At 34.8% G+C, this 27,797-nt stretch overlaps 3 protein-coding genes across 3 annotated transcripts in view; 1 reads left to right on the top strand and 2 right to left on the bottom strand.

Annotated features, from left to right (window-relative positions):
• The first annotated feature begins 4 nt into the window (after positions 1 to 4).
• LOC138325513 (something about silencing protein 10-like) lies at positions 5 to 16,127 on the top strand. The gene is made up of 16 exons (XM_069271225.1): positions 5 to 88; positions 1,604 to 1,745; positions 2,151 to 2,204; positions 4,586 to 4,733; positions 5,062 to 5,136; positions 5,363 to 5,484; positions 5,792 to 5,875; positions 8,064 to 8,120; positions 8,592 to 8,701; positions 9,003 to 9,099; positions 9,471 to 9,598; positions 9,934 to 10,039; positions 12,834 to 12,937; positions 14,721 to 14,814; positions 15,525 to 15,632; positions 15,987 to 16,127. The coding sequence occupies exons 1-16, from the start codon at positions 78 to 80 to the stop codon at positions 16,077 to 16,079; spliced, it is 1,533 nt and encodes a 510-aa protein (XP_069127326.1). The 5' UTR covers positions 5 to 77; the 3' UTR covers positions 16,080 to 16,127.
• Positions 16,128 to 17,162: 1,035 nt separating this feature from the next.
• LOC138326424 (uncharacterized) lies at positions 17,163 to 20,314 on the bottom strand. The gene is made up of 5 exons (XM_069272533.1): positions 19,957 to 20,314; positions 19,268 to 19,895; positions 18,589 to 19,207; positions 18,193 to 18,551; positions 17,163 to 17,973 (listed from the first exon to the last, which is right to left on the bottom strand). The coding sequence occupies exons 1-5, from the start codon at positions 20,312 to 20,314 to the stop codon at positions 17,163 to 17,165; spliced, it is 2,775 nt and encodes a 924-aa protein (XP_069128634.1).
• A 6,395-nt stretch (positions 20,315 to 26,709) lies between these two features.
• LOC138325524 (tyrosine-protein kinase Src42A-like) overlaps positions 26,710 to 27,797 on the bottom strand; it is a 33,140-nt gene continuing 32,052 nt past the window's right edge. Inside the window, exon 8 of the mRNA XM_069271252.1 lies at positions 26,710 to 27,413. Within this exon, the coding sequence (XP_069127353.1) occupies positions 27,202 to 27,413 (212 nt within the window). The 3' untranslated portion in view covers positions 26,710 to 27,201. The remainder of the gene's footprint in view (positions 27,414 to 27,797) is intronic.

Below are 27,797 nucleotides of genomic sequence, written 5' to 3' on the forward strand. Positions count from 1 at the left end.
TGTTCCGAAAATTTATACAACGTGCTCGTGGAAATGAAATAAACAGCGATTTTGTAAGCTGTTTACCAAGAATTGGTATGCCGAAGAAGTAAGTTTGATAACACATAATGTTTATGGATGCTATTTGGTGTATTTGACGATAATTTAAAACTATGATTATACATTAACTACAAAAACCCATCATGATTCTGACTGTTTTCAGGCAACGTGTTCTGCCGACGGTCACTGATGGTTTGTCAGTGAATAAAATCGTAGCGCTACTCGTAGAGTGTATTCAGGTTACAATATTGTTGAATATATATATGGAACCATTAGCTCATTTGGCAAATCATTTTCACAACTGGCCTAGCCTTTAAACCACAGGCGTCTGTTTCTGGTTTTGAAAATATATTATACACCATATACAATAATCTACCCCTACTATGTTTATATATCCATCTTCCCTAAAACACTATGTACAAACCACACTGACCCCCTTCTTTTACACTAGTAATATATACAGATGCAGACCCCTCCCTTAAAACACTAAAAAGCATACTGACCTGCTTCTTTTACACTAATAAGTGAATACAGATACAGACCCCTCCCCTAAAACACTTTGTACAAACCACACTGACCCGCTTCTTTTGTAATAGTAATCTATATAGGTACCCCCAATCAATCAAACAAGGTACTGTATACTTAGAAGGTTGGAATACTGCACGGTAATCCTTTTAACAGCCACTGAATTTTGCTGTTTTGCTATTGATTGACTGGGTTCAATCTTGCTGCCTCCTTCAACTACTGTATTTACAACACATATTTTACTATTATTTCAAAAGTAAACACTGGTACTCTAAATATTTGAAACTGGTTGAAAAGCTCATCAGTTTTGTAATAGAAACAGAGAAAATGTAGGTGTCAGATTGTGATCAAACTGAGAGCCAACTAATTAAAAAAATGCATAGAGTACAAATCTGCCTATTTCTGACGATCCAGTCAAGTCACACCATATTACTTCATATTATTCTTACTGTCTTATGATGCTGTGCTCACTCTATGGATAGCATTTTGGGCATTTTGCTAATGGAAGACACTAATTGCTAAAATAAAAATAATCATTTTAGCATTTTTTGCTAAGCCAGTTTTTTGGCTGAAGAAAGAAAATAAATTTGTAATTTCATTTTTTTTTCATTCTAAATACCTGAGCTATCAAATCCATATAATTCAAGGTGGAATTCAAGTTCCAAAACATTTGTCATTCCAACTGTTACACTGAAAAAATAATGGCCTTGAGGAATAGGGAGGGAAATATGGAAGAGTATGAAAATGTTCTTTTATTATTTTCTTAAGTTTACTTTTAGCAATTAAAAGCATTGCAAATTTTGCCCTATGCGCTATTGTAGATATCGTAATTTTTTAAAGACAAAAAGCGACTTTGTTGGGCACTAGGTGTGTTCTGCTAAAACCATTTCTTTTTTGCTAAAGGAATAAGAAAGGTTTTAGCAACTTTTGCTAAGATGTTTTTTGATCTAGAGTTACCAGAGTGATGTATATATATATTGCTACATCTTTATCTGATAAATAGCTATATCACAATGATAAGTGAAAATGTTGTTACCAGAGGTAAGAAGAGAGCCCAGGTGGCTGTGCCTGTGTACGGATCTGATGATGAGAGACGTTATGAGAATGACCCTGAGCCAGACCAAGATGACTCTGACTACTTTAATGACGATGTTGACAACTTCCATTTGCAACAGGAAAAGGTAATTAAATTATTATAATTTTTTTTTTTATAGATCTATGCAGGCTGGGATGCCATTTATGATAACTAATGACAGTAATATCAGGTTTATATTGGATTGTAGTGTACAGTAATAATTGAGTCTGAAACTGTATTATAAATACTTGTGCAAGTCTGGATTTAATATGATCATTTTTACAACCTGTTTAATAGGAAATACATATCATGTGACCACTAACTCTGGAGATATACCACATAGAAATTGTAACCATTGATGAGAATGTTTTAGTTGTTATTAATTTGATACTTGGATTGAATTTGAAAATGACAAAAATATGTAATTATTTGAGTTAAATATTATTTTTATAAATTTCAAAGTTGGGGAATATGATCAGATAGATATAAAATTTATGCTTTTGATTTTCAGATGTTACTTGACAAGGGCGTCCAGAGTGATGGTGACGTGGACTCCGAGAGTGAGGTATAGAAAGTGTTTGTGATAGGGAGAAATATTTATAATAAGGATTTAGGACATCATGTCTTTTTCATAATCCTCAGGTTATAAATGGAAATATTTTTGTTCCTGTATTATAAGCTAGGTGAAATATTACGTTATATTAAGAAAAAATCTGTCTATTTGCTGGTCCTTGTGTTATAGAAAGAAATATTGTGATATTTTATGAAATGGCATTCTACTTCTAAGCCCCTGTGTTACTGAAAGAAATATTGTGATGATTTAAGAAGCTGCTGCCTATTTCCATGTCTCTATGTTTAATATAGGAAGAAAAATTGTGATGATTAAGAAGCAGCTGTCTATTTCCATGTCTCAATGTTTAATATAGGAAGAAAAATTGTGATGATTTAAGAAGCAGCTGCCTATTTCCATGCCTCTATGTTTAATATAGGAAGAAAAATTGTGATGATTTAAGAAGCAGCTGCCTATTTCCATGCCTCTATGTTTAATATAGGAAGAAAAATTGTGATGATTTAAGAAGCAGCTGCCTATTTCCATGCCTCTATGTTTAATATAGGAAGAAAAATTGTGATGATTTAAGAAGCAGCTGCCTATTTCCATGTCTCAATATTTAATATAGGAAGAAAAATTGTGATGATTAAGAAGCAGCTGTCTATTTCCATGTCTCAATATTTAATATAGGAAGAAAAAATGTGATGATTAAGAAGCAGCTGTCTATTTCCATGTCTCAATATTTAATATATAGGAAGAAAAATTGTGATGATTTAAGAAGCAGCTGCCTATTTCCATGCCTCTATGTTTAATATAGGAAGAAAAATTGTGATGATTTAAGAAGCAGCTGCCTATTTCCATGTCTCTATGTTTAATATAGAAAGAAAAATTGTGATGATTTAAGAAGCAGCTGCCTATTTCCATGCCTCTATGTTTAATATAGGAAGAAAAATTGTGATGATTTAAGAAGCAGCTGCCTATTTCCATGTCTCTATGTTTAATATAGGAAGAAAAATTGTGATGATTTAAGAAGCAGCTGCGTATTTCCATGTCTCTATGTTTAATATAGGAAGAAATATTGTGATGATTTAAGAAGCTACTGCCTATTTCCATGTCCCAATATTTAATATAGGAAGAAATATTGTGATGATTAAGAAGCAGCTGTCTATTTCCATGCCTCTATGTTTAATATAGGAAGAAATATTGTGATGATTTAAGAAGCAGCTGCCTATTTCCATGTCTCAATATTTAATATAGGAAGAAAAATTGTGATGATTTAAGAAGCAGCTGCCTATTTCCATGTCTCAATATTTAATATAGGAAGAAAAATTGTGATGATTTAAGAAGCAGCTGCGTATTTCCATGTCTCTATGTTTAATATAGGAAGAAAAATTGTGATGATTTAAGAAGCAGCTGCCTATTTCCATGTCTCAATATTTAATATAGGAAGAAAAATTGTGATGATTTAAGAAGCAGCTGCCTATTTCCATGTCTCTATGTTTAATATAGGAAGAAAAATTGTGATGATTTAAGAAGCAGCTGCCTATTTCCATGTCTCAATGTTTAATATAGGAAGAAACATTGTGATGATTTAAGAAGCACATTTCCATGTCTCAATATTTAATATAGGAATAAAAATTGTGATGATTTAAGTATAGCAGCTGCCTATTTCCATGTCTCAATATTTAATATAGGAAGAAAAATTGTGATGATTTTAAGAAGCAGCTGCCTATTTCCATGTCCCTGTGTTATTTAATATAGGTCTAAAAATTGTGATGATTTAAGAAGCAGCTGCCTATTTCCATGCCTCTATGTTTAGATATAGGAAGAAAAATTGTGATGATTAAGAAGCAGCTGCCTATTTCCATGTCCCTCAATATTTAATATAGGAAGAAAAATTGTGATTTTTAAGAAGCAGCTGCCTATTTCCATGCCTCTATGTTTAATATAGGAAGAAAAATTGTGATGATTTAAGAAGCATCTGCCTATTTCCATGCCTCTATGTTTAATAACCCCGTGTTATAGGAAGACATATGATTATTAATTCAATATATCGTCATTTCCATGTCCCTGTGTTATATAAATTCTGTCTATTTCAAAGTCACTATATTACAGGAAGAAATATTATTATTATATTATTATGTTGATTAATTATATATCTATCTATTTCCATGTCCCTGTGTTATAGAATATCTGTCTATTTCCATGTCCCTGTGTTATAGAATATCTGTCTATTTCCATGTCCCTGTGTTATAGAATGTCTGTCTAATTCAATGTCCCTGTGTTATAGAATATCTGTCTATTTCCATGTCCCTGTTTTATGGAATATTTGTCTATTTCCATGTCCCTAAGTTATAGAGTATCTGTCTATTTCCGTGTCCCTGTGTTTGATACAGGATGAGATTCTGGGTGTTGGCGGTGACAGTGATGATGATCTGCTTAGTGATGACGACCTCAAAGTTTACAAAAAACAGTTACGGAGGATCAAACTGAATCGTAAAAAGAGTGACATGGGCAGTGACCTTGAGGATCAAGAAGATGATGGTACTCACCTAATAATTTAGAATTTAAACCTATGAGTCGCTGTTTTAAGTGATAGGGCATTCTCATAGATTTTAGACTGAGACCTTGCTGTATGTTTAAAAGAAATTTCTGTAAAAAAAATCACCTTTGATATTTCAAAATGAACTGTTCCATTCTTAGAATTGGCATATTTCAATTTTCTCTTTAGGGGTAAGCAATCAATGTTCTCTGTCAGATACTAGATAAGATATTGCATGACATTGCCTGTTCTATTTAATCTTTTGATATTTTCAAAGGTTTACAAAATGAAGAATGTGTACTAAATATTGATTATTTTAATTGTCTACAGGAGAACCAGATCACACAACCTACGGTAAAAAGGTGACAGATTATTATAACGCAGACTTCAGTGATGACGATGTCGGTAGGTCAACATTTCTATCAATATGCTAAATCTTGAACTTGAACAAACAGTCAGTATGATAAAATTTTTGTACTGTACTGATAATATCATTTCACCCTATGTACTAAACTCCAAATTTGAGCACTACCAAGTTTGTAGCAATTCTGTCATGACCTATATTTATAAATTCTTCTAAACAAAAAATGTCTTGATAACCAGAATGACTCTGAAATTTTAATTTTTGTAGACCTGTCAGGGTCTGAGGGAGAAGAAGGGGCAGCTGCCCTCGAGGAGAAGGAAGCGCTAGCGTTACAGAAACGTATCAATGCCGAGCTGGACGATCAGGACTTTGGTCTGGATATGTTTAAGGTACAAAGTAAACACTGTGTGCCAGTAGAAAAACTTGTAATGCAATTCAAAAAGCATCATTCTTTAATTACCTTGGGTGAGATATCATACATGTTTGTGTAAAATTTATTTATTTGTAAAAGGAGTTTCTTTTTATAAGTACAAAATGAATTGTTGTCCTGTTGGAGGTTCGGACTGTATGCATCAAAATAGTTTGAAATGCTAATGAGGTGATGGTTTTGTAGCATATTAAATGTGGCATTGTATGGTTAAGGTGTTAGATCTTCCGAGTTTGAGCCTTTACATTTATATATCTAATTTGTTACAGAGAAAAGAAGTTGTGGAAGAAGATGAAAAGGAGGAAATAATCACAAAGGATTTAACGAAGTTATCAAAGAAAGAAAAACTACAGGTAAATAATCTACTGTTTGGTATTTACTTAATGAAGGATTTCAGATTTTTCATTAGTCAGAAAATAGTTCATAACTTATGGTATATTTCACCTGTATCACACAGTCTTCTCCAACTGATTTACTTTCCTCGTGATGTTTGATCAATGTATTTTTAGGAGTTTCTGTGAAAACTTTCCTCGTGATGTTGATCAATGTATTTAATAGGAGTTTCTGTATGAAAGGGTTTCTTTGAAACTTTCCTCGTGATGTTGATCAATGTATTTAATAGGAGTTTCTGTGAAAACTTTCCTCGTGATGTTGATCAATGTATTTAATAGGAGTTTCTGTGAAAACTTTCCTCATGATGTTGATCAATGTATTTAATAGGAGTTTCTGTGAAAACTTTCCTCGTGATGTTGATCAATGTATTTAATAGGAGTTTCTGTGAAAACTTTCCCTCATGATGTTGATCAATGTATTTAATAGGAGTTTCTGTGAAAACTTTCCTCATGATGTTGATCAATGTATTTAATAGGAGTTTCTGTGAAAACTTTCCTCGTGATGTTGATCAATGTATTTAATAGGAGTTTCTGTGAAAACTTTCCTTGTGCATGTTGATCAATGTATTTAATAGGAGTTTCTGTGAAAACTTTCCTGTGATGTTGATCAATGTATTTAATAGGAGTTTCTGTGAAACTTTCCTGTGATGTTGATCAATGTATTTATTAGGAGTTTCTGTGAAATACTTTCCCTCATGATTGTTAATCAATGTATTTATATAGGAGTTTTTCTGTGAAAACTTTCCTCATGATGTTGATCAATGTATTTAATAGGAGTTTTTCTATGAAAACTTTCCTCATGAATGTTGATCAATGTATTTAATAGGAGTTTCTGTGATTTATAAAACTTTCCTCGTGATGTTGATCAAATGTATTTAATAGGAGTTTCTGTGAAAACTTTCCTCATGATGTTAATCAATTGTATTTAATAGTTCTGTGGAGTTTCAATGTATTTAAAGGTGTTTTTTCTCATGATGTTGATCAATGTATTTAATAGGAATTTCTGTGAAAACTTTCCTCATGATGTTGATCAATGTATTTTAAAAAGAATTTCTGTGAAAACTTTTCTGTGATGTTGATTAATGTATTTAATAGGAGTTTCTGTGAAAACTTTCTCGTGATGTTGATCAATGTATTTAATAGGAGTTTCTATGAAAAAACTTTGCCCGTGTGATGTTGATCAATGTATTTAATAGGAGTTTCTGTGAAAACTTTCCTCATGATGTTGATCAATGTATTTAATAGGAGTTTCTATGAAAACTTTCCTCGTGATGTTGGTCAATGTATTTAATAAGAGTTTCTGTGAAAATTTTCCTCATGATGTTGATCAATGTATTTAATAGGAGTTTCTGTGAAAACTTTCCTCATGATGTTGATCAATGTATTTAATAGGAATTTCTGTGAAAATTTTCCTCGTGATGTTGATCAATGTATTTAATAGGAGTTTCTGTGAAAATTTTCCTCGTGATGTTGATCAATGTATTTAATAGGAGTTTCTATGAAAACTTTCCTCATGATGTTGATCAATGTATTTAATAGGAGTTTCTGTGAAAACTTTCCTCATGATGTTGATCAATGTATTTAATAGGAATTTCTGTGAAAACTTTCCTCGTGATGTTGATCAATGTATTTAATAGGAGTTTCTATGAAAACTTTCCTCATGATGTTGATCAATGTATTTAATAGGAATTTCTGTGAAAACTTTCCTCATGATGTTGATCAATGTATTTAATAGGAGTTTCTGTGAAAACTTTCCTCATGATGTTGATCAATGTATTTGATAGGAGTTTCTGTGAAAACTTTCCTTGTGATGTTGATCAATGTATTTAATAGGAGTTTCTGTGAAAACTTTCCTTGTGATGTTGATCAAGGTATTTAATAGGAATTTCTGTGAAAACTTTCCTCATGATGTTGATCAAGGTATTTAATAGGAGTTTCTGTGAAAACTTTCCTTGTGATGTTGATCATTGCAACACTAGTTCTATCCCATAAGGACATAAAGTTTTGGAGCTGCTATGTAATAACAAACAAGTTTAGGATAACAATCACATGGAAAAATCAGATAATGTCCAGTGGACATGTCAATGTCGAAAAAGGAAATCATAATCTGTCTGTTTTCAATGTCTGACAAGAAAAATTGATTTTACAGCTTTTGAAGAAAGAGTCACCAGAAATGCTGACGTTGATAGATGATTACAAGTCTAAGGTATGTACAGCTGGTAAAACCTCTCAGAGATGTGGTGGGTATGATATTGTACTGCTTTGTACAGCTGGTAAAACCTCTCAGAGATGTGGTGGGGGTGATATTGTACTGTTTTGTACAGCTGGTAAAACCTCTCAGAGATGTGGTGGGGGTGATATTGTACTGCTTTGTACAGCTGGTAAAACCTCTCAGAGATGTGGTGGGGGTGATATTGTACTGCTTTGTACAGCTGGTAAAACCTCTCAGAAATGTGGTGGCGGTGATATTGAACTGCTTCATTTTAATTTGAATGCTCAAATAACTCCTCTGAGATTTGCCAGATTATGCAGACCTTATGATAAGAAAGTCTAGGATTTTGTACAAATTATATTGTAATAATATTCAAGAGCGTTAAGATATTCACATGTAGTTTCTTTGTGTTGCCCCTGTAAAATAAACCTGTTATGATAATTCCTTTGTTTTGGCCTTGTATAGATGACTGAGGTAAGAGATGTCTTCATGCCACTGTTAAAACTGGTACGAGAGGGAAAGATCCAAGGGAAGGCTGGGGAGTATGTGGAAACCAAAACTAAACTCCATCTAAAGTAAGTTTAGATAAAATCTAAATAAAGTTTCATGTTAAAATAATTGACAGAATACAATATGAAAAACTTGAATGCTCAATATATCTGCATAAACAAATAATGTTAATGTTCCTGTTGATGGATTGATATTTTGGAGTGTATACAAATTCTTTCTTCTTTAATTTTCACACTTAGTGTCAGATTCAATCAAAACAAGAATGTCCTAGAAAGTGAAATTTTGTAAAGGTCTTGATGGAACTGGTGTCAGATTGTCAGTAAAAAGAAATTATCTTGATATATATTAACATTTCCTTTCTCACAGTTACTGTACCAATATAAGCTTCTACATGATGCTGAAGTCCAAACAGATCCCAGTCCACAATCATCCAGTCATCAAACGATTGGTACAGTACCGAAATGTAAGTAATTGTAGAACCCCTACCATCAATATCGGTTTTTGTGTGAAAAGAAGTAAACAAAATTTTTCTACAAAATATGTGAAATAAGTTTCATAACTTACATTAAAGGTACTTGTTGACCCAGATGGATGCATGTAAGAGGTCTTCGTTTATACAGAAAATTCTGTACCTTTGGGAAATTCACAAAGACGACCCCATACCTATCAAGTCTGATTGAAAAATTAAACTCTGGCTGTCTTGGTGAATGGCATGTGTGTTTCTCTGTGCCATTTGATCAACTAAGATAGATTGCTTAATACATTGTATAAAAATGTACTAATTCAGAGTTTGAAGATGAGACAAATTGTATACCAATGTTTATTTGTTGACAGCTGATGAAAGAGTTAGAGCCACTTGATGATCAACTTAAAGATGAAATGACTGACATTTTGGATCGACTGCAGAAAGGAGAGGAAGTAGAATTCTCTTCAACAGAGGAAAAAAAGCAAGGCTTTGTCAGGTAATTTGAAAATCTGAAAAATGACCTCCTTCAGATATGTATATCAAGAAAGGCCAATAATAGAGAGAAATGAGTCTTTTCTCCTGTTTTAGGAACATTTTAGAGGCCAAGTGTATACAGAATGTTAAATGCATGGTATCTGAGTGCCATGAAATAAACCTGTTACTCGGATTCTCTTGGCGTTACTATAGTTTTGTTATCAAATCTATCAGTACATCAAATTGAGTGTTAGGGGCATGAATGTTGAATAGTGCCCCCGAAGATCCTTGTGTGCGGATTTCTTCCTTTCTGATATTGTACAATAACAGAGCGATGTCGACTAAACTGTTTTACAGGCGTAAATCTATTAAGACCTCAAGGCAGAGGGTTGAAAGTAAGAAACTGAGTGAGTTGGTGTCGGAATCGGATGAAGAAGACGACGAGGTGGAACTAAAAGTCAAGGTTTGTTGTAGATCTGTACTTCATATTTATGATTTTAAGTTGTGTTGTTTATATTTGGTAATTCAGGAGTCAAAATCAACAAGTTCATTGTTCACTTGTGAAAAGGATATATACACATCACATAGTGAGATATAGAGGACCTTTATGAAATTTGTCTAACGAGTTCTAATTTCATATCAAATTATTTATTACATACAGTTAAAACACCTATAACTCGAACAGCAGGGGACCAGATCAATAATTCGAGGAATACAGGGTATTCGACTCATCCAAGGTTGGTCATGATCGACTGTTGACAGTCAAAATGTCCGGTCTTCCTATGACAAACAATACATTGCAATGACATTTTAATTACCGTAATTTCAGCATTTTGGATTTTTTATGAAAGTGCTTTTTTTGATAGCAATATCAAGTTGAAAAAAATATGTATTTCATAAAATGAGGGTTTGAAAATACTGACGACAAAGTAAATCAAATGTAAACGATCGTCAAACGTGGTACAAAATACCATATTGCTTTAAAACAGATAATGTGTACAATTTCGATGATTTCATTAACAAAAATCATTTAACACATTTACAAAATAAATACAAATTTTGGTTATCGTTTATATCTTTTGGAGAGAAAAACCCACAGAAATTTAAAAAAAATATTGAACTTATACAGGAAGTCGGACGTCAGCAGCGATTTCTTCCGACTCTTTTGTCATTTCACAATGCGTACTTTCTATTAACACGAATCAACATCTACCGTATTTTCGTATTTAAGCGAAGATAATGACGAGAGAGACATCAATTATTTAATGCCTTTTCTGAAATATTCAAATAAAGTTTGCATCAAACAACGACTGGCAATCGTGAAGGTAGGTAATACTGACACCGTTAATCCCTTAATTACCGAAAGGCTTGATACGACACCTGTATAAACACAGGTCGTGAGCTATTATCTGTGACGGTCGGTGCAGTCAGGTGTGCCACAGGTAAACAATTATCAAGGGCCGAACACCTGTTCGACGAATGCATGGGTACATACTATGTATTTGCTCAAACGGGGATATATTTCTGTTCGAGGAATAAGGGGTATTCGTCGAATAGCTGTTCGAGCTATCCGGGGTTTTGTTACATAGATTATATTGGGACACAGTCGGGACCGTACGGCCAGTTCGACGAATAGGGGGTATTCGAGGAATCTGGGTTCGAGTTAGAGAGGTTTTACTGTAGTCACAAGTGTAAGATTCTATTTATCACATAACTTTTATTAAAAGCAATATATGTGAAACTTTTTAATTTTGTCTCTATATAAAACAATAGAAATCTGGCTCGGATTTGACTTTTCTATCTACTGATCAATCATGTAACCTTAGATAAAGATTATGATGTCAAAACTACTTGCGACGTCACAATAGTGTTATTACACATGTGTCTTACGACATTTTTGACATGGTCGTATGACATCTTGTGAAAGTTCTATATAGTATTCTATATAGAAGTGATGTCAGAAAAAGAAACTCCATGTTACTAAAAAATTAATTTCCTGACTATGCATATCTTCAACTAAATTGTATACATGTATCTATAAAAAATGGATATTTTGAATTACTTTTTAAAATCAAGAAGACAAATGGTATTCAGGGCCCAAAATCATGAAATAGTCCTAAGTTTAGACTTTGCCAATTGTAGATGTTGTTACAAAAAATTACATCGTTATTGATTGGCTAAGCAAAAATAGTCTTAAGACTGTTTTATGATCCTGGGGTCAGGATATGTAAGATGTGAAAGCTGGTCAAGCTAATTATGATTAATCCTTTTGAATTGTGCAGCATATATCTAGAAATCTGTATATAACAGTTCCTATTGCTTTGATTTATCCAGAAATCTGTATATGAACAATGTGTATTTAATTTATCCAAAAATCTGTATATGAACAATAAGTATTTCATTTTTCCAGAAATACTGTATTTGAACAATGTGTATTTAATTTATCCAGAAATCTGTATATGAACAATGAGTATTTAATTTATCCAGAAATCTGTATTTGAACAATGTGTATTTAATTTCTCCAGAAATCTGTATATGAACAATGTGTATTTAATTTATCCAGAAATCTGTATATGAACAATGTGTATTTAATTTATCCAGAAATCTGTATATTTGAACAATGTGTATTTAATTTCTCCAGAAATCTGTATATGAACAATGTGTATTTAATTTATCCAGAAATCTGTATATGAACAATGTGTATTTAATTTATCCAGAAATCTGTATATGAACAATGTGTATTTAATTTATCCAGAAATCTGCGGGAGATCAGTATGAGACTGATTTATCCAGAAATCTGTATTTGAACAATGTGTATTTAATTTATCCAGAAATCTGTTATATGAACAATGAGTATTTAATTTATCCAGAAATCTGTATTTGAAACAATGTGTATATTTAATTTATCCAGAAATCTGTATATGAACAATAAAATGTGTATTTAATTTATCCAGAAATCTGTATTTGAACAATGTGTATTTAATTTATCCAGAAATCTGTATATGAACAATGTGTATTTAATTTATCCAGAAATCTGTATATGAACAATGTGTATTTAATTTATCCAGAAATCTGTATATGAACAATGTGTATTTAATTTATCCAGAAATCTGTATATGAACAATGTGTATTTAATTTATCCAGAAATCTGTATTAACAATGTGTATTTAATTTATCCAGAAATCTGTATATGAACAATGTGTATTTAATTATATCCAGAAATCTGTATATGAACAATGTGTATTTAATTTATCCAGAAATCTGCGGGAGATCAGTATGAGACAGAGGAGGAGAAGGCTGCCCTGGAGTACTACAGGATGATGAAGGGGGCACGGTCTGGAGAAAATGAGGAAATGGACAGGTAAGCATTATATATGTATATATATACAAAGTACGTGTCCATGTAGAGATGAATATATAAAAAATAAAACTCAATGACCTTCCTCTAGTACTTTCGCCATTTCATGATGGCTCTTCAGGAATATTTATTTTTTAAAGAACAAATTAATGACGTCACAAGGTACACATGTTTACATAACAATAATATGAAGTTGCGCCATTTTTAGTTTTAGGCCATAATAGAAAATGGCGCAACTTCATATAATTGTCATGTAAACGTGTGTACCTTGTGACGTCACGCTATTTGTGAACCTTGTGACGTCATGCTATTTGTGACGTCATTAATTTGTTCTTTAAAAAATAAACATTCCTGAAAGGCCATTATGAAATTGCGAAAGTACTAGAGGAAGGTCATTGAGTTTTATTTTATATATATATATATATATACATGTATTAAAAAAACAACAATAAACAGTTTAGCTTTAACAAATATTTAAAAAAAACACAACAATAAACAGTTTAGCTTATAACAAATATTAATAAAAACACAACAATAAGCAGTTTAGCTTATATATTATACAAATATTTCATGGGTTACTGTGCTCTAGTTCATAATATTTAACCCGAGGTGGTGGTAATCAACAAATATTATATTGCACGAGGCCAAATAACCCATGAAATATTTGTTTTATTACATAATCACCAATTTTTCAGTTGAATCTTTTTATAAAACTAATACGACAATCACTTAACAAAATCATCAGCACCGTAACGTAAGGAAAAGCTTCACATCCTGTTTAAATTTGACGTATAGCCCATGTACGTCACGTTGTAACTCCGGTTTGGATGTCTTATTGTCTTCTTTAACATTATCAGACCTCTATGCAGCCTTTTAATCTAATACATTCGCCAGGTCCGTCCTCTACTCAATAAACATCTACATGACGTGCTTGATTCGAGATCTATAAAGCTAGCGCGAAATTGAACGTGAACCTTTGTGACGTCATAATAACGTAACTCACCGTTTCGCGCGATCCTCGGAGGTTTTCTACAAAGTTAGACAAAAACGGCGAGGTGTTCCAAAAGCCGTGCAATATAACATCTCGAACCGTGCAATATAACATTTCCATGGAAGCGTGCAATATAACTTCGAACTGTGCAATATAACAAGGTTTTATTGAACGGTCGTGGTACTAGTTCGAAATATTATATTTCTTCATATATAGATTGGTGTAAACAAATTATGTAATAAATATATATATCATGAGGATAGAATGAAGAGTTTACTTTTTGACAACAATGTCTGTCCCATACTCTAAATGTATTCTGGTATATTTCCTTCAGTATCTATTTCTGATGACAATATGACTTTGTACAATTAAAGTACATGCATGTATTTAAGAGGAAGTCTTGTATCACTAATTATTGTCCTTTCATCTTTTTGCAAAATTTTGATATTGTTGAGTTTCATTATTGCTAGCATGTGGTTTATTAGAAAGTGCACCTATACGTTGCCCTGTTCTTTCTAAATTTTGGAAGAGAATTAAACTTAAGCACATTAAGATGTGTACTGTATTTTCTGGTATATGTATGTAGTATATTTGATAGAGGACCTATACATTGCCCTGTTCTTTCTAAATTTTTGAATTAAACTTAAGCACTCAAAAAATTGTACCATATTTTCTGGTATATCATCTTTAGTATGCATGAAATTATTGCACCATGATCAGGGAATGTAGATTAATTTTTACACCACCAAAATCTGTTGAGATGCTGAATCTTATTGCTGATTTATCTGATTCCAGTGGTGCTGAAGAGGGAGAGAAAGCTGCAGAGGAAGAGGATGGAATGGAGGAAGGAGAAGAGGACGAAGAAGGAAAGAGAGCCATTACTTATCAGGTATGTAATGCTGTATTGGAGAAACAAAGGAAGGGATTTAAGTACAAAAAGAAAGACAAAAACTGATGTTGGCCTAATGATTATCAAATATTCATACAAACTGCTCATAAAAATCATCTCATAGGGACAAAGACAAAATGGTCTTTTAGCCAAGTGCCCTTTAAATGAGGGCCAAATTGTGTTGAAATTCATTGGCCATCTTAGAACCCAGGAAAACGGTCTTGTTAAACAGTTGGTCTTAATACAGAGGTGGTCAGCAATGTAGGTTTTAATTTAGGTTCAAACAAGATGGGATGATTTATAAAATGAAGTTGTTATTGCTCTGTATAGTAAAAAATTGTTATAACGAACCTCTGGGGACTAACGGAACCACTTTGTAATAAGCATAGTTTATTATACACATATTACATACCGGGTTCATGTTTTAGAAACATTGAGGGGGATGAAAATTACTACGTTATAACCATGAATTCACTGAAAGTGGGTTAATTATAAACATGTTTTACTGTACATGCAAATGTAAACATGCAACAAGAAACACCAGGTTAAAGGTTAAATAAACATTTGATGCAATAGTGACTTGTATTAACGGTATTAAACATGAGCATGTACCTGCTAATAGGAAATCGTGCTTAAAATACTTCTTTATAAAGGTTTAATAACAAGAATTAAATTTTGTTTACCTTAATGTACTTTTGTTCGTGTTTAAGATTGCCAAGAACAAGGGCTTAACTCCCAAGAGGAAGAAGGAACAGAGAAACCCTCGTGTGAAAAACAAGCTCAAGTTCAGGAAGGCCAAGATCAGAAGGAGAGGCCAGGTATGTTCTGGACCAGTCGGATAACGTAAAGGTCACCTAGCAGAAATAATGTCCAAACTTAACTGTCTTAATTATTCAGTTCATAGAATAGGTAAGGCCATTATTAGTCAAATTGATTAGTGGTAATTCCACCCCTACCCCATTTCTATAAACCATTGATACTATTTGGTTATGCCGATCAGGTCCAGATATCTCGAAACAAAAGTGCTGACTTAAGTTAAAACTTTTTCTCCTGATGTAACTTATTTGAAAAGAGATTGACTTTTGTCAGTTTTTGACTAAGTTTGTTTAAAGATATCAAAGCCTGGACTCCTCCCTGGCTCCCATTTTACATCCTCAATATTTCGGTTTCAGGTGCGCGAGGCTAGAACAGAGATGTCCCGGTATGGTGGAGAGGTATCCGGAATCAGGGCCGGCATTAAGAGAGGAATCAAGATGAAAGTCTAACTTTAATCATCATTAATCAATTAATAAAATATATATCATACATAAATATATCACAAGTTTGTTGTTGTAACTGGTCAGTTGATGTCCGTCGTTTACGACAATTTTTTGTAACTCTTATCAAAATTATGTCTAAAACCAATGCAGACATTTCAATTTTTAGCTCACCTGGCCCGAAGGGCTGAAGCTTATGTCATGGCGCGGCGTCTGTCGTCCGTTGTCCATCCGTCAACATTTCCTTCAAATCGCTACTTCAAATCGAACCTAGAGTTCTGCATGGATTGTAACCAAATTTAGCCACAAACATCCTTGGAGCTAGGGAACAGAATAGAACTTGTATAAACTTTGGCTCTGACCCCCTTGGGGTGGGGCCCAATAGGGGAATTAGAGGTAAATCCTATAAATCGCTACTTGTCCTCGAGTTCTGCATGGATTGTAACCAAATTTGGCCACAAATATCCTTTGGGGAAGGGGAACAGAACTTGTATAAATTTTGGCTCTGACCCCCTGGGGGCAGGAGGGGCCGCGCCCAACAGGGGAAATAGAGGTAAATACTATAAATCACTACTTGTCTTAGAGTTCTACATGGATTGTACCCAAATTTGGCCACAAATATCCTTTGGGGCTGGGGAACAAAACTTGTATAATTTTTTTATGCTGACCCCCCGGGGGCAGGAGGGGTGGGGTCCAATAGAGGTTAATCCTATAAATCGCTACTTGTTCTAGAGTTCTGCATGGATTGTAACCAAATTAGGCCACAAACATCCTTGGGGGAAGGGGAACAGAACTTGTATAAAAAAAATTATGCTGACCCACTTGGGGCAGGAGGGGTGGGGCCCAATAGCGGAATTAGAGGTAATTATTCAAATTTATTCAGAAAAGAAACCATGAACCTGTATTCAGAACATTACTTGGCATTACAAACCAGGTGAGCAATACAGGCCCTCTGGGCCTCTTGTTGAGTAAATGGGCCCTCTGCCAGGATAAGTAGGGAAAACTTTAATAAGAAAAGGCAATCTCAACAGACTGGAGATGGGTTCATCTTATATTTATTAGTGTAGTTGGTCTACTGTTTCACCCACCTAGTTAGGCTTTGTAAAGATTGTCTCCCCTTATTATAGACGTAATGATCACACACGGGTAACATGTGCTGTTAGCCAGTAGTGTACTTCTGTAAGCCAGTAGTGTACTGCTGTCAGCCAGTAGTGTACTTCTGTTAGCCAGTAGTGTACTTCTGTTAGCCAGTAGTGTACTTCTGTTAGCCAGTAGTGTACTGCTGTTAGCCTGTAGTGTACTTCTGTTATCCAGTAGTGTACTGCTGTTAGCCAGTAGTGTACTTCTGTTAGCCAGTAAAGTACTGCTGTAAGCCAGTAGTGTACTTCTATTAGCCAGAAGTGTACTTCTGTTAGCCAATAGTGTATTGCTGTTAGCCAGTATACGTTGTGTACTTCTGTAAGCCAGTAGTGTACTGCTGTAAACTAGTAGTGTACTTCTGTTAGCCAGTAGTGTATTGCTGTTAGCCAGTATACATTGTGTACTTCTGTAAGCCAGTAGTGTACTTCTGTTAGCCAGTAGTGTACTTCTGTTAGCCAGTAGTGTACTTCTGTTAGCCAGTAGTGTACTTCTGTTAGCCAGTAGTGTACTGCTGTTAGCCAGTAGTGTACTTCTGTTAGCCAGTAGTGTACTTCTGTTAGCCAGTAGTGTACTGCTGTTAGCCAGTAGTGTACTTCTGTTAGCCAGTAGTGTACTTCTGTTAGCCAGTAGTGTACTTCTGTTAGCCAGTAGTGTACTTCTGTTAGCCAGTAGTGTACTGCTGTTAGCCAGTAGTGTACTTCTGTTAGCCAGTAGTGTACTGCTGTTAGCCAGTAGTGTACTTCTGTTAGCCAGTAGTGTACTGCTGTTAGCCAGTAGCCAGCCAGTAGTGTACTTCTGTTAGCCAGTAGTGTACTTCTGTTAGCCAGTAGTGTACTTCTGTTAGCCAGTAGTGTACTTCTGTTAGCCAGTAGTGTACTTCTGTTAGCCAGTAGTGTACTTCTGTTAGCCAGTAGTGTACTGCTGTTAGCCAGTAGTGTACTTCTGTTAGCCAGTAGTGTACTTCTGTTAGCCAGTAGTGTACTTCTTAGCCTGTAGTGTACTTCTGTTAGCCAGTAGTGTACTGCTGTTAGCCAGTAGTGTACTTCTGTTAGCCAGTAGTGTACTTCTGTTAGCCAGTAGTGTACTGCTGTTAGCCAGTAGTGTACTTCTGTTAGCCAGTAGTGTACTTCTGTTAGCCAGTAGTGTACTTCTGTTAGCCAATAGTGTACTTCTGTTAGCCAGTAGTGTACTTCTGTTAGCCAGTAGTGTACTTCTGTTAGCCAGTAGTGTACTGCTGTTAGCCAGTAGTGTACTTCTGTTAGCCAGTAGTGTACTTCTGTTAGCCAGTAGTGTACTGCTGTTAGCCAGTAGTGTACTTCTGTTAGCCAGTAGTGATGTAGCCTAGTGTACTGTTAGCCAGTAGTGTACTTCTGTTAGCCAGTAGTGTACTGCTGTTAGCCAGTAGTGTACTGCTGTTAGCCAGTAGTGTACTTCTGTTAGCCAGTAGTGTACTTCTGTTAGCCAGTAGTGTACTTCTGTTAGCCAGTAGTGTACTTCTGTTAGCCAGTAGTGTACTTCTGTTAGCCAGTAGTGTACTTCTGTTAGCCAGTAGTGTACTGCTGTTAGCCAGTAAAGTACTGCTGTAAGCCAGTAGTGTACTTCTGTTAGCCAGTAGTGTACTTCTATTAGCCAGTAGTGTATTGCTGTTAGCCAGTATATCGTTACAGTAGTGTACTTCTGTTAGCCAGTAGTGTACTGCTGTAAGCCAGTAGTGTACTTCTGTTAGCCGTAGTGTATTGCTGTTAGCCAGTATACATTGTGTACTTCTGTTAGCCAGTAGTGTACTTCTGTTAGCCAGTAGTGTACTTCTGTTAGCCAGTAGTGTACTTCTGTTAGCCAGTAGTGTACTTCTGTTAGCCAGTAGTGTACTGCTGTTAGCCAGTAGTGTACTTCTGTTAGCCAGTAGTGTACTGCTGTTAGCCAGTAGTGTACTTCTGTTAGCCAGTAGTGTACTTCTGTTAGCCAGTAGTGTACTGCTGTTAGCCAGTAGTGTACTTCTGTTAGCCAGTAGTGTACTTTGTTAGCCAGTAGTGTACTTCTGTTAGCCAGTAGTGTACTTCTTTAGCCAGTAGTGTACTTCTGTTAGCCAGTAGTGTACTGCTGTTAGCCTGTAGTGTACTTCTGTTATCCAGTAGTGTACTGCTGTTAGCCAGTAGTGTACTTCTGTTAGCCAGTAGTGTACTACTTCCTGTAGTGTAGCCAGTAGTGTACTTCTGTTAGCCAGTAGTGTACTGCTGTTAGCCAGTAGTGTACTTCTATTAGCCAGTAGTGTACTGCTGTTAGCCAGTAGTGTACTTCTGTTAGCCAGTAGTGTACTGCTGTTAGCCAGTAGTGTACTTCTGTTAGCCAGTAGTGTACTGCTGTTAGCCAGTAGTGTACTTCTGTTAGCCAGTAGTGTACTTCTGTTAGCCAGTAGTGTACTGCTGTTAGCCAGTAGTGTACTTCTGTTAGCCAGTAGTGTACTTCTGTTAGCCAGTAGTGTACTTCTGTTAGCCAGTAGTGTACTTCTGTTAGCCAGTAGTGTACTTCTGTTAGCCAGTAGTGTACTTCTGTTAGCCAGTAGTGTACTTCTGTTAGCCAGTAGTGTACTGCTGTTAGCCAGTATACATTGTGTACTTCTGTTAGCCAGTAGTGTACTTCTATTAGCCAGTAGTGTACTGCTGTTAGCCAGTGTATTGTGTACTTCTGTAAGCCAGTTAGTGTACTTCTGTAAGCAGTAGTGTACTGCTGTTAGCCAGTAGTGTACTTCTGTTAGCCAGTAGTGTACTGCTGTTAGCCAGTAGTGTACTGCTGTTAGCCAGTAGTGTACTTCTGTTAGCCAGTAGTGTACTTCTGTTAGCCAGTAGTGTACTTCTGTTAGCCAGTAGTGTACTTCTGTCAGCCAATAGTGTACTGCTGTTAGCCAGTGGTGTACTTCTGTCAGCCAATAGTGTACTGCTGTTAGCCAGTAGTGTACTTCTGTCAGCTAATAGTGTACTGCTGTTAGCCAGTAGTGTACTGCTGTTAGCCAGTAGTGTACTGCCATCAGCCAGTAGTATACGTAGTGTACTTCCATTAACCAATAGTGTACTGCTGTTAGCCAGTAGTGTACTTCTGTTAGCCATTAAGTATCCTGAACAAAAACCAGGAATCTCTACATGTTTGAAGCATATCAAATGACACTCAAGATGGCTGACATTTCAAAAATCTTTGTAAGTAAAGGTTTGGATATTCTAACTATACTTCCATCTTTTGGTTTCCAAGATCGAGATCAATGTGGGGTAGTTGCCAGGTTGTCAATAGGTTGTTGGTTTTTCTCCCAATACTCGGGCTTTCCACCACTTCATACATGTAAACAGCCCTATATATAATTATAAATGACCTTGGCTAGGATGTATATATAATAATGGAAATGACAAGTCTTTATGACCATTCAGAAAAGCACTGAAATCATGCAGGTATCTCCATTATGATAATCAGAGTTACTTCCCTTCATTTCACTCCATGTGCAAGCGATATTTGGATACTGTCAGGGGCTGTTTTCGTTTATTTTCGGAACAACCGGTTCAACTGCTTGTTAAAGTCATTATTTCAAGTATGAATCTTGATGGACCTGCAGTTTTTTTTATACAGGTGTGTGAGGGCTTTGTCAAGGCTCATCTAAAAACAATATAAAATCACCAAGTCTGTCTTTTATTCATAAACCAACAACTAGATACAACCTGTCAAACTGTGTAATCGAAAACGCCCCTGTTATGACATGTATCTGATATTATTGTTGGTATTCCAGAAATGAAAACAACACAGATTGTTTTTTGTATGTTTAATGTAAGATGACTTTGTTGACAGAGAATGTGAGTTACACACAAAAGATAAATGACAATACAACATGAACGACAGAAGGAAAAACACACAAGTCTCTGACGTACATTATTACGTGTGGGATACATTTATATATAGATATACCTCTGTATTCATATTATATAAGATTGCACTCGGCCTCCTATCTTCCAGACTCTTCAGTAAATGTCCAACATAAACACTGTAGGAACAAAATTTACTCCATATACAGGAACAAAAATTACTCCATATAAATGTGAATACAATGATTAAGTGTATTACCCAGAATAGTATATTCCAAGCTGTACTTTAAAATACATTTAATGAGCTTACACATTAGCTGTAATTACATTGTACATTGTAATTAATGTTTATAAAAATTCACTCCTATATATTAAGGTAGTTTAGTACATTGTAAAAAGGCATCTGAAAAAATCAGTCAAGAGTTGAAATTCACAATTCCATAATTCATGTTCTATATGTGTTCTGTGTTACCATGCTTAGCTCCCTTGTACCTAATTAATTAATGTATGATAGATAAAATGGCCGGTTCTACAACAGATCAGGTTGAAAGAATAAGCAATGTCTCTTTTAGAATTAATATAATCTATTTCTTCATTCATATTTTATTGAATGACTTTAAAAAATTTGGGTTTTGAAAAATACAATGTTATACTTTCTAGGTTTTGATTTTGGTGATTAATTCTATGACTAAATATTCTGTTGATATATGGGACTACTCCAACACTGTGACTAGCTCAGTCAGTTTTTGCTCTAAACATGACTAATAAAAACCATTACTGATTCAATGGTCTATAGAATCTGATGTACATTCTCACAGATGTTAAATCCAAAAGCATTTCTTAAAGGGGTTATTATGATTCATCTTTGCATAAGTTACTTTGTCCTGTGATTTACCGTACTTTCACTTATTCCGTAATCAAAGAATATTTGCAAAACTGCAAATATTGATATTTACCTGTACCTCATTAAATTCAAATCTATGGTATTTCTAATTAATTTTTATTCTACATTGCAGAAAAAATGAGAGTTGGTTCAGAGTATTTTGAAAGATTTTAAAAATTTTTATTTTTTTACTTTATTGGAGACAAAATCTTAAGATATATATGCATCAAAGTTACTACGGATACAACCTGTACATCAACACAACCTCAAGGAAATCAACCAATCAAGTACTATGGAAACAGTGCGAGTATACTTCGCGCCGTCTCAAAAGTAAATATATGTCAATGCTTACATAATAGTTATTTCAAGCATCAAATGTGTGATAATATGAATGTAACATTACATCATCAATATTCAATAATTTTGAAAAATTTCTAAATTTTCTGGCTGTTACGTCGTCAATAGAAACGTAAACGGTGTAGCATTAAAATCTGTGCATTATATATGGGGTGGATTTCTCCGATGTAAAAACAACTGCAGCTCAAATCACAGAAATTATGTGGGCACCAAAAATGCATAAAACTTATGTAAATACATTATGTAAATATAAATTGAAATTGTTCACAAAATAAAAATTTACAACCAATGTCAAATTTCCACAAAACTTTACTACCCGTACTGTACTGAGATTCTAGTACAATAGCTTCATTATTTTTTTGTCTTGCTGTAGTTCAGAACTTTTCTACAGTTTCTACATGACCCTGTGTTTTTATTCCAACTGCACCAATATCACCATGGTCAATTTTGGCCAAAACATTGTGGAAAATTTATTTACAAAGCACAGATGCACTGAAGATCACAAATTATCAAATGCTGGCATCCATAATTGAGAAGAAGCATCCTTCTGCATCTACCTACATTTTAAATGCCATTTAATGCAAAAACAAAAGACAACCCATGAATATGAAAAACTTGCAGTAAAACTTTAGTCCGGAGAGATGCTTGCAACGTATTGACGATTCTTCTTTGCATGAAAAATGTTTTAGATGTATTGAAACTATAAATCACAAATCCACACTGATCAAATAATCAAGTTGAGAATTGCACTCCTACATCTATGAACACCCAACCATCAGGACTGTCGTTAAATAGATAAAGCTCGACAATGAACAAAATATTCTCCAGAAATATGAGCAATATGATTGGTCTGCTGCAAGTAACCATGGTGAATCACCTCATAATATTTGATGTGAAAATGTTGGCAAATGGATGTTGCTTCGATACTTAACAGTTGTGAAAAAACAAAAGTTACAATTACAATAGACATGATAACTTGCTACAGCTTTATAATACAGCTTTATGAAAAAAATGCTGTCACTCTAGTCCAATTGAATTTCTTTCTATGAATTCCATTTCTCTCGTAACCCAACAACTGTCATGTTCTCCCAGATAATTTCATCTAACCTTACTCTTCACATACGTTCTCCCATAGCTATCGAACAACACTATTACACCCTTCTTTCGAAACCCGACAGTCCTATAATAAGAGACACTATAATAGAGCAGAGTCTTGTGGGTTTCCATTGATACATGTATTCCTTTCTCACTCATCTCTCACAAGCCTTCATTCCATCACATATCACCTTTTCAAATTCACAGCATTCATTACCAGTATCTCATATATGCTATCACTTATTCCACATACTTACAGTACTTTCTTACAACAGGTTGATATTCTAGTGATAGGCCATATACATGTATCTACCTAGTAACAGGTCAATACTTACCTAGTAATACTTCCCGACCTACCTGACAACTAGTCCATATTCTAGCAGAAGATCCATGACCATCAATACATGTCTATCACTAAGACATATCAGCCTAGAAAGTCTGAATTGGTTTGATTTCAACCTTAGACACAAAACATTTTCCCACAAGTCACTAAGCACATAATTTGCTCTCATTCCTCAAATTTTATATAAAAAAAAACTTCTATAGTAGTGTGATGATACTCATGAAAATGTATGTGTATGTTCATCACTATGGCAACAGGATCTGGTTACCAGACTAAAGAGAAGGATGGGACATAGCTGATATATATATACATAAATGTACCAAACATTAAAGGCAACTTTGTCCAACACAACACCAGCTTTAAAGATTGCATCACCTAGCTGTTTACAGCATTATTTAACAACCAAGCTGAAGCAGACACCAATTTAGAAATCTAGTAAATGGGCTGATACAAAATATGTGCAATATTACGTTTGAAGAGAAATACAAATATAAAACTTGTGTTTAACAATACTTTGTCGCCAAGGTAACAAAACTTCATGGTAACCATGGAGACCACACATCACTCTGCCACCTTAGTAACTAACCATGGGAATATGGCAATGTAGTTACATCAACACCTCGGGTATATCACTGTACAATTCTGGGTAATTGTATAGATGGACTGACGCCAATATATCTGATACTGAAACATGACAACTATGTATTACATATAGCCTTTGGTCCGAACACAAAACTATATCAATGTCTTTATATATATACTGATACTAGAATGAGTGTTAATGAATTTGTTGAATTATGAGATATTTTACTACATTATGTATAATAATAATATGCAACTACTGTTACTTGGGATATCTCTGCTGCTATACCAAAATAAGCAATTGAATTCTGATAACATTTTCAAATATTATAAATACAGAAGTAGTGACCAATGTTAGGAATTGGCCCTTCATATTTTCTACTGACAAATTGTGTGAATCTTTGACCTTTATAGTAAAAAGTCATGCAAAGTAGCTGAGCACTAGTCTAAGATTGTTTTAGGGAAACTTCTTTGCAACAAAGTAAAACTACTCAGACAATTTCCTGAAATGTTATCGATGTGCACACTCTTTATGTGACCTTTGTAAAAGCAATCAATCAAGTTTTAGAACAAAATTGACTGAATCCCCTACAATCTACAGAGAATACATACTCTAACTCTTTCACCCCTGGAAATTCATACCAGACTGTTCTAGTCTTTGAATTGGAAGAGTCCAATTGTGTCTTTAGGGGTGAATGAGTTAAAACAATCCACTGCACACAGCCTCCTAAAAGATAGTGACATTGTACCATGACACATATAGGCAAAGCGTTATATTTCATTTCAGCACTGTATATATACTGTCTACATACATCAAAGACTCGTACTGAGGATAGAAGACCTAACTCATCAACTATCTTGTATCTCCCTACTAGGGAACAAATTACATGCATTGCCAAAAGTAGTCTGAAAACTTTTAATGTGTGAAGAATTAATTCATGATATTCTAAAATTGTCATGCTCTACTTCATCTCATAGGCTGATGTGGATTGACTGATGGCAAAACCATCCTGTTGACTTATGGCATATATTTTTAGAATGTATTAGTAATGTTAAAAATAATCTGAAAAGTTCCAACCTTGTCAATGATGATAAATCAACAGGCGGCATAAAGTAAATATAATTCAGTAATGTGTTGCATTTCAATCAATGATTTTGAACAAAAATGTTCTACAATCTATATTTCATTTCTTTGAAAACTTATGGGCATTCACTTCATCTTTGATGTATAAAATCATACTGTATAGCATATAATATATTGAAAGTTCTAGACAGTGACTAGTAAATTTGAATAACCGGTATACCTAACTTCCAACCATCAAAACACTTGGCCAACCTATAATAAATGTTCTGTCTTCAAACATACTGTACACAGCCTCAGTAACAAAATCTGAATTTCTACACTTGTATCCACCCCCAGTTACCTCCCTTGCTACAATAGCACAGTTTTGTGAAGAATAGAGAATTGGCCTGGGAGATACTATATTCTAAACTAATGCTATTTGTACATGAAAAGCTTAAATAAATTTTAGAATTTACACTTAAACTACAATCATTTTTGTCTGAAAGAAAAGTCATTAATGTGTAAAGAATTTTCAGTTGAAGCATTGCTGCTTTTCTTTTATGATTTATCCATCCGCTACAGAGAATCGATATTAGGACTCAAAATCAACTTCTGTCTTCATACGTAATCCACATCACCATTTGCTGGGTTGAAGTACCTTGAGATGTTTAAGTTCAGTATGTGACCTCCGTTACTTTGTATAGCCCACTGAATAGCCACGGATATCCACATAGGAGTACTTCTCAAGGCTACAAGTATGACACCAACAAAATAGCATGTTAGATAATGACTGGCCTTAGTGTGTTAACCTTCCGATATACAGCAAAGCATTGTACAGTCCAGGACAGCCTGGCTTAAAAGCACATCCAATTATACAACTGGTCATGTCACCTTCAGAAAAAGGATATCTCCAATTCATTAAAATAAATAAATAAAATACTTGTGTTTGTAAAACTTTTCTTAAAACAACTCCAGGACAATGAGATGGATTTTGTCCTTCTGATAAAACAGAGGTCAGTGTGACAGCTGACCACACAGGACTGGACAGTCCAGTCCAGAACGGCCATTCATGCTTTAAGTGTCAGCAAGGCTGTGTTTTATATATCCTGTATATATAGTTATACACACTAGAGTTATCCCCCTTGGGTTTATTCGTACAGCTCCAGCCTCACGGTAATCTGTGCCTTCATTGGCGAAATATTCCTCTAGTTTCCATTGTAGTGTTTCAAATGTGGGTCTTTCCATCTCTTCCTTCCTCCAGCACTCCAACATGATTTCATAAAGAGGCTTGGGACAGCCCGGGGGGTTGGGCATACGGTAGCCATTAGTGAAGTACCTTGAGATGTTTAAGTTCAGTATGTGACCTCCGTTACTTTGTATAGCCCACTGAATAGCCACGGATATCCACATAGGAGTACTTCTCAAGGCTACAAGTATGACACCAACAAAATAGCATGTTAGATAATGACTGGCCTTAGTGTGTTAACCTTCCGATATACAGCAAAGCATTGTACAGTCCAGGACAGCCTGGCTTAAAAGCACATCCAATTATACAACTGGTCATGTCACCTTCAGAAAAAGGATATCTCCAATTCATTAAAATAAATAAATAAAATACTTGTGTTTGTAAAACTTTTCTTAAAACAACTCCAGGACAATGAGATGGATTTTGTCCTTCTGATAAAACAGAGGTCAGTGTGACAGCTGACCACACAGGACTGGACAGTCCAGTCCAGAACGGCCATTCATGCTTTAAGTGTCAGCAAGGCTGTGTTTTATATATCCTGTATATATAGTTATACACACTAGAGTTATCCCCCTTGGGTTTATCGTACAGCTCCAGCCTCACGGTAATCTGTGCCTTCATTGGCGAAATATTCCTCTAGTTTCCATTGTAGTGTTTCAAATGTGGGTCTCTCCATCTCTTCCTTCCTCCAGCACTCCAACATGATTTCATACAGAGGCTTGGGACAGCCCGGGGGGTTGGGCATACGGTAGCCATGTTCTACTTGGTGCAGCACTTCAGCATTCGTCATACCTATACACAGAGGAGATATTGTTTTAAGATACATACATCATATCTATTTCAATTTAGTTTGAGCATGTTAAGTTACACATCGGTATTGACAAAATTTCATATGATTTATAAACCGCAAGACTTCCAATATTTTTCTTCCTATTTCAAGCGCTATCCGAGCTTAATATCTATTTTAAGTTGAATCGAAACATTGCTTTTAGCAATAATGGATGTTATTGTATGTTTCAACATATCAATTTAAATTCATATGATATATAACAAATGGGAGTGACAATTAAGGCGAGCAGTAATGTTCAACAGGTTTGTTTCTGAACACTTGGTCCACACAGATCTTTCAAAACCCCTTAATGCATCCAAAGCTAACAATCTTGGTGATATATACTG

This window comes from Argopecten irradians, chromosome 6, assembly GCF_041381155.1.
Source record: "Argopecten irradians isolate NY chromosome 6, Ai_NY, whole genome shotgun sequence".
In the NCBI taxonomy this organism is placed as follows: domain Eukaryota; kingdom Metazoa; phylum Mollusca; class Bivalvia; order Pectinida; family Pectinidae; genus Argopecten; species Argopecten irradians.

What these genes read in the sequence shown, in the direction of transcription:
- LOC138325513 (XM_069271225.1), top strand. An exon ending in AAAAAGCAAGGCTTTGTCAG is followed by an intron (nt 9,599 to 9,933) that starts GTAATTTGAAAA and finishes ACTGTTTTACAG; the next exon opens with GCGTAAATCTATTAAGACCT. An exon ending in GAAAATGAGGAAATGGACAG is followed by an intron (nt 12,938 to 14,720) that starts GTAAGCATTATA and finishes ATCTGATTCCAG; the next exon opens with TGGTGCTGAAGAGGGAGAGA.
- LOC138326424 (XM_069272533.1), bottom strand. Translation starts at nt 20,314, where the DNA reads ATGGCTAACAGAAGTACACTACTGGCTAACAGCAGTACACTATTGGTT. An exon ending in TACACTACTGGCTAACAGAA is followed by an intron (nt 19,896 to 19,956) that starts GTACACTACTGG and finishes ACTGGCTTACAG; the next exon opens with AAGTACACAATACACTGGCT. An exon ending in GTACACTACTGGCTAAAGAA is followed by an intron (nt 19,208 to 19,267) that starts GTACACTACTGG and finishes ACTGGCTAACAG; the next exon opens with AAGTACACTACTGGCTAACA.